General features: G+C 35.1%; 1 protein-coding gene across 1 annotated transcript; it reads right to left on the bottom strand.

Annotated features, from left to right (window-relative positions):
• LOC109235772 (transcription initiation factor IIF subunit alpha-like) lies at window positions 292-6,017 on the bottom strand. Its single transcript, XM_019402014.1, has 6 exons — window positions 5,864-6,017; window positions 3,290-3,496; window positions 3,082-3,162; window positions 1,288-1,494; window positions 885-970; window positions 292-672 (listed from the first exon to the last, which is right to left on the bottom strand). The coding sequence occupies exons 1-6, from the start codon at window positions 5,912-5,914 to the stop codon at window positions 606-608; spliced, it is 699 nt and encodes a 232-aa protein (XP_019257559.1). The 5' UTR covers window positions 5,915-6,017; the 3' UTR covers window positions 292-605.

Below are 7,264 nucleotides of genomic sequence, written 5' to 3'. Positions count from 1 at the left end.
TTGTCTTAAAATGTCCTACTGTAACTATAAATCTATGCAGACTTGACATAAAATGAGCCGTAGCTAATAACTATAAAAAATATACCTACTAGTTAGTCTACAGTTACTCGTCATTAATACACTTGCATAAACTTTGGCGTTCAACATGTGTTTTCTTAGTTGGATTGGAGATCGTATGACAACGTACGATAGCTATGACATTTGAAAATGAATAGTTTTAGAGATCCACAACTTGTTCTACACGGCACGGCATACTGTTGAATAATGAAATAAAATGAACCACAATGAATATAGAGGATTCATATAACTGATCTAAATAATTTGGAATCAAAGCGTAATAGTTATTGGTAATTCTCAGTTACTAGTTTATTTGACATGCTGTACTGTGACTAACATATTAAGCATGTAATATACTGTATATATCTAAATTGAAAATTCAATGGAAAAAAGAAAATTCCAAAAGCATAATTACAGATTCAATCTTCACTTTGCAAATTATAAGGAGACCGTCGTGAAGCAGTGCGAAGGTTTTATATTATTAATAGTAGGGTTGGTGAGTTGATGCAGAACCAGGAAAATCAATCTGCACCGTTCCATTATCATTCCTAATCATTAATGCCCAGACGATTAATCTTGGCTGCCAGACCATGTACTGGTGTATTTGACTCCAGCCTGCATGCACAAGCAAAGCCAATCAACAAAACTCAAGTAAAGTAATTAACCTTTTCAGACCCGTTCAACATTCAAATACAGAACAAGAGAAAGAACAGAGACAGAAACACAAAGGAATCAAACACAAAAAAGAAAAAGAAAAAAGAACGGAAAGGGATTGTTCTTCCATTAAAACAGACTGCAATATCATGTTATCCTGGGAAAAACATCACCTCTCTCGTAACACAACATAGCTAGTTGTACTGGTTTTCTGTATCTTCGCGATCCTCCTCAATACATCAGCAAAAGCAGCCTTATCCTGCATCAAATTAATTAATGAAATCACACAAGGAAAGGAGGAATCTACCATATCACAAGAAGTAAAAGCAGTGTCAAATCTTGGCTGACATGCAGTTATGCTGAGGAAATCCAGTTTTGCTTTACATTTTTAGGGTGTTTATTCACAAGATTAACTCAAATATGAAGAGGCTCAGACGCTATGATGCATTTGGTCAGCAACACAATTTTAAGTCGATAAATTTTTATTGCAATGCCTCCCTGCATTTACGAGCCTAATCTATAGGTCAGTGAGCAACAAACAGGCAAATCTGTCTTGACAAACCAGTCTTGTCATACCTCTGTACGTTGCAAACGAGATTTAAATTTGCTGACAAGATGCAGTGTGGTCACTGAGTTTCTCTGCAACAGAAAAGCTCTAATTTCATCTTCGGTAACAGGACCTGTGGCAAGACTTTGAGCAGTTTTGGGAAAGGGTGATGCACGCTTTATGAGAAAACTGTTATTCGCAGTAGATGAAAATTCATCTTCCACAGGTATTGCATCCTGCATGGTATGAAGAAAAGGAGATCGGCATTAATATAAGAAGAGAAAGAATCACTCCTTAGAAAATCAAGGAGTTAGTTAAAAGTAGTCTCAAAATCATAGCTTTGTTAAACAGTACAGGTAAGTCAGCTGACACGGAAATAAGAATCAACTTCCCAATTAAGAGTTTTCTCCTATATTCTTTAAACTAGAAGGACCAAAAGTGGGTATCCAGATTCCAGATGGGTGTGAAACATAAGATGCCTTGGACAGCATCTAATTTTCATGCAAAGGACACATCTAAAGCAAATAAATATCATGGATAGTAACTTCATACGGTTTCTGCATTTCCACTACATTCTCTTTGTGGACAAGTTGGGTCTTAGAAGTCCAACATTCTCTCCTCAAGACATTATTTGTGAACCATTATTCATGAAACATTAATAGTTTTACAATTATTCTGTTGAACTCCCTATCACCTAGTACTCCTGAAGCACTCGTATATTTAGGTCATTCAATTTTTATTCCGTGTGTTACATCTTTGCCTATCATGCCATTCCCCCAGAAAGACTATGCCCAAGTATCTAAAGTGTCAACATTTAAGAACCAATCTAATCTCATTTTTCTCATAGAGAATAAACTTGCAATATCTCTAATCTGCTTCTACTTATCGTAAAACTCTTATGCTCCATAGTACTTTTCCATGGTTCCTAGGTAGCACTACAGTTTCACACCTATGAACCTCTGAATCTGTAGGTCGACGCAGGACATGACCATACTATCTCAATCGACCTTCTCTCATCTTATCCTCAAGACATGCTACTTGCACATTCTGACCCTGCGCATAGCGAGAGCTTAGTGTACCGGGCTGCCCTTTTACTTGTATAAATATAACAAAAAAGTGTAAAAAGGAAGGTGAAGAAATTATAGGGTGGCAAAAGCTCTTGATCTCAGTGGGAGAAACGGAGGAAAGGATAATGTGGTTGGGTTAAATGGAGACAAAATGAGGGGAAGGATAATATACTACCGTAACATCTTCTACCAGCCATCACATCCTCCGTTGTCTATAGAAAAACAAAACGTGAATCTGTCTTTATTCAACAGAAGATAAGGCTTTATTTTTATAAATGAGTCCTACGGAACAAAAATTGGATTAAATATCACCTTTAAAAATCAATTCTCCAAAACTATAATGCAACTCCACATTGTTGACTGACAAAGTATTCGAATGTTCTTGCAGGACAAAAAATTGTTTGCTTCTGCCATACAATTTTATTTATCACTTAGCACTCAGATTGGGTACCTATATCCACGAAGTTTTGAATTTCTAACTACAAAAACGAAAAACTGGCATTTACTTAGTATTACTGCACTCTCAAATCAGCACCATCAAACTCAAACACACCGATATCTTAGCAGAAGCAAAAAACCTAGCCTATATGTCCACCTAGCCAATTGCCTCAAACAGAATGGACATAATGCTTTAAAAACTGAGAAACCCAAAGATTTTCACAAAATTTTGGCGAACACTCAGGAGCATCTATCAACTATATGTCTCAATCCCAAACTAGTTAGGATCGAGAATATGAATACTCAGCAGAAACCTACCTGTAACACAACATAGCTAGCTGTACCGGTTTTCTGTATTTTGGAGATCCTCCTCAATACATTAGCAAAAGCAATCTTATCCTGCATCAAATTAATTAATAAAATCCCGTAAGGGAAGGAGGAATCTACCAATCACAAGAAGTGATGTAAAAGGATTTTAAAAACTTGGCTGCCATGCAGTTATGCTGACTAACCAGTCTTGTCATACCTCTCTACATTTTAAACGAGATCTAAATTTGCTGACAAGATTCAGTTTGGTCACTTGTTTTCTCTGCATCAGAAAAGCTCTAATTTCACCTTCGGTAACAGGACCTGTCGCAGGACTTTGAGCCGTTTTGGGAAAGGGTGATGCACACTTCATGAGCACACTGTTATTGGCAGTAGATGAAGATTCATCTTTCACAGGTATTGCATCCTGCACGATATGAAGAGAAGGAGATCGGCATTAATATAAGAAGAGAAAGAATCACTCCTTAGAAAATCAAGGAGTTAGTTAATAGTAGTCTCAAAATCATAGCTTTGTTAAATAGTACAGGTAAGTCAGCTGCAACGGAGGTAAGAATCAACTTCCTGATTTAGAGTTTTCTTTTCTTAGATTCTTTAGACTAAAAGGACCAGAAGTGGGTTTCTAGATAGGTGTGAAACTTGTGATGCCTTGACAGCATCTAATTTTCATGGAAAGGAAACATCAAAAGCAAATAAATATCATGGATAGTACTTTCGTACGGTTTCCGCATTTCCACTACATTCTCTTTGTGGACAAGTTGGGTCTTAGAAGTCCAACATTCTCTCCTCATGACATTATTTATGAACCATTAATGTTTTACAATTACTCTGTTGAACTCCCTATCACCTAGTACTCCTGAAGCACTCGTATATTTAGGTCAGTCAATTTTTATTTTGTGTGTTACATCTTTGCCTATCATGACATTCCCCCAGAAAGACTATGCCTAAGTATCTAAAGTCTCAGCATCTAAGAACCACAATCGGATCTAATCTCATTTTTCTCATAGAGAACAAACTCGCAATATCTTCAATGTGCTTCTACTTAATTATCATAAAACTCTTACGCTCCATAGTACTTTCCCATGGTTCCAAGTTCCAACTCTTTGTTAGCAGTAGCTACTTCCTTCAATTAACATAATATCATCTGCAAAACGAATGCTTCATGAACGCTCTCATTTTGTATACTATTAGTTACCTCATCCATAATTGGGATAAAAAGTACAGACACAATACAAATCATTGGTTCTGAAAAACTCAATCTCTTCCACTATCCTCACATTTGTTCCCGCTACTTTGTTCACATGTTTTAGAAGAATATGTATCCTTCTTCCTTCTCAAGCACTCCCCAAAGGTTAATATATTTCATTCAATCATATAAATTGTGCATCGGACAGCCTTATAAAGGCTTCTCTCTAGCATAAATATGTTTTAAACTCATTTATCAAACAAGAATAGAAGTGAAAAATATATACAAATAAACTTATCAAAAATATTTATATACAAATAATAGCAATAATAATAACAAAAGTTATCTATCACTTTTACTGGCATATAAATCTAAGGTAAGGTCAAAATACTCCTAGAAAAGCAGTAGGTTCAAAACCAACGTACTAACAAGACTACCTATTACCAACTAATAGATATCACCTATATGGATCTCATTAGTTAAGTCTGCATTGATTCCAAAGAATTGTAGATCTTTCGAGACAACTTCCTTCCATGTGATTTTAAGTCTACCTCGTCCTCTTTTAACACCTTCACCACGACAGTTACACACCTACGGACCGATGCATCCGTAGGTGACGTAGGACATGACCATACCATCTCAATCAACCTTCTCTCATGTTATCCTCAATATGTTCTACTTGCACCTTCTGACGAATGTGACCATTTTTAAGCTACTGGTATGAATATAACAAAGAAGAGTAGATTAGAAGGTGAAGAAATTATGGGGTGGCAGAAGCTCTTGATCTCGATGGGAGAAATGGAGGAAAGGATAATGTGGTTGGGTTAAATGAGGATAAATGGGGGGAAGGATAATATACAACCGTAACATCTTCTACCATCCATCACATACACCATTGTCTATAGAAAAACAAAACGTGAATCTGTCTTTATTCAACAAAAGATGAAGCTTTATTTTTATCACATGAGTCGAACGGAACAAAAAATGGATTCAATATCACCTTCAATAATGAATTGATCGCCAAAAAACTATACACATGCACCTCCACATTGTTGACTGATAAAGTATTCCAATGTTGTTGGAGAAGGACCAAAAATTGTTAGCTTCTGCCGTACAATTTTATTTATCACTTAGCACAAGCAAAAAGTATATCAGACTGGATGCCTATATCCACAAAGTTTTGGATTTCTCAACTAGGGCAATGAAACCACTAGCATTTACATAGTGTTACTGCACTCTCAAATCAGCACCATGAAACTCAAACACATTAATATCTTTACAGAAGCGAAAATCTAACATATGTCCACCTAGCCAATTGCCTCAAACAGAATGAAGGACATAATGCTTCAAAGACCGAGAAACCCAACGCATTCCACAAAATTTCGACGAATACTCAGGAGAAACTACTATCATCTATCAACTATGTCTCAATCCCAAACTAGTTGGGATCAAGAATATGAATAATCAGCACAAACCTACCAAGCACCAAACGGCCTAGTGGTCAATAAACTGGGAGGAGAAAATAACGATCACTAGCTACAATTGAGACATTAATTAACTATGGCGAAGGAATAAAATCTCGAAACGTACTCGGATCATAGGAGCGCCGCACTCGCTGCACTTACCGCAAGCCTCAGCCATAATCAAAATTGCATGAGAATTGAAGGGGAAGGCCCTTATTTATAGATGGACCCGACGCCAGTAACTTTTTTTGGTTCTGTTTCCTTTACCGCCTCAAGTTTGGAAAATTGTTCTTTGGGGAGTTGGGGATAATAATGACTTTTTGAAAAAACTTTATTTTATCCTTTTCTGAAAAATCTTTCTTTGTGTGTGTGTGTTCACATTGTGTAGATTATTTAAATTTTAATTTGACTCCACATAAATATCTAGTAAGCACAAGTTACCAACCTAGAAACAATAAGGTAGGTAACTAGTTGGAACGGATAGAGTCCATCAAAAGTTATATACCATCGGCATATAAAACTTAGGTTGTGCATATTTGTAACAAATATATAATCTCATAATAATCTAACAAAATTGGAGTATTCTGTGAGATACATCTGTAGTAAAATTATATTAGTCAATATTGTACTTTTTTTCTTACACGTCAAGATATTTATTGTGACGATATTGCTAATAGCATAGATATCCAATATCTATGTCACCTTTTAATCTATTTTTGGTTTAATTGTTGTGATCAGATGTATCTATACATCTATCTATACACTATATTAAAAGTACGAAGGCTCTAAGCGAAATGTCGTTCGCCTTTTTTAACCTTAAAAAAAGTTTTTATATTGGACAAATTTGTAATTCAATTATTTTCCTAATATTTAAAGTTTTAAAATCAATTAAACTTTTGGTTATTTAATCTTTCTTTAACTTAACCATGTAGACTATACTAATATTTAGGACTTTATAATCATTAAGATTTTACCATATAAAAATTCTACTTCCAACTATGTAGTCAACTAAGATTTACCTCATATAAATCTATATCTATCTATCTATCTATCTATCTATCTATATCTATATCTATCTATATCTATATCTATATTATTATAAAAGCACGAATAATTTATGTTAAATATTGAACGACTAAAATATCCTTAAAATATTGATCGACTTTTATGCCCTTAAATATTTACACAATTTAAGGATATAATTGTAAATCACTGATGATAGGCTATAATTGCATATTTTAGTCGCTTATTACACTCGAATTTACTGCACTTTAATTGAGTTTGCGCTTTAATCGCTAGTGTTTTACACTAATTGTGTGTTTTATGCCTTGTAGGTGTGATTCCGAGCTATATAGATGTTATGGAATGAATTTAAGTGATTTGAAGCTTTGAAGTCTGAGTAAAAGCTCAAGGAATTAAGTCGGATCGTGTTCGGAGGTCAAATTTGATAATTAAGTACGAACGAAGACTTGAGGAGGCATATTGCGCACTGTCTAGTAAAATAGACATAACTTTTTGCTCAGAACTC

The sequence above is a fragment of the Nicotiana attenuata genome, chromosome 12 (genome assembly GCF_001879085.1).
Source record: "Nicotiana attenuata strain UT chromosome 12, NIATTr2, whole genome shotgun sequence".
Classification (NCBI taxonomy): domain Eukaryota; kingdom Viridiplantae; phylum Streptophyta; class Magnoliopsida; order Solanales; family Solanaceae; genus Nicotiana; species Nicotiana attenuata.
Note: the sequence above shows the minus strand (reverse complement) of the source record. Positions and strands in the feature narration are given on the sequence as shown.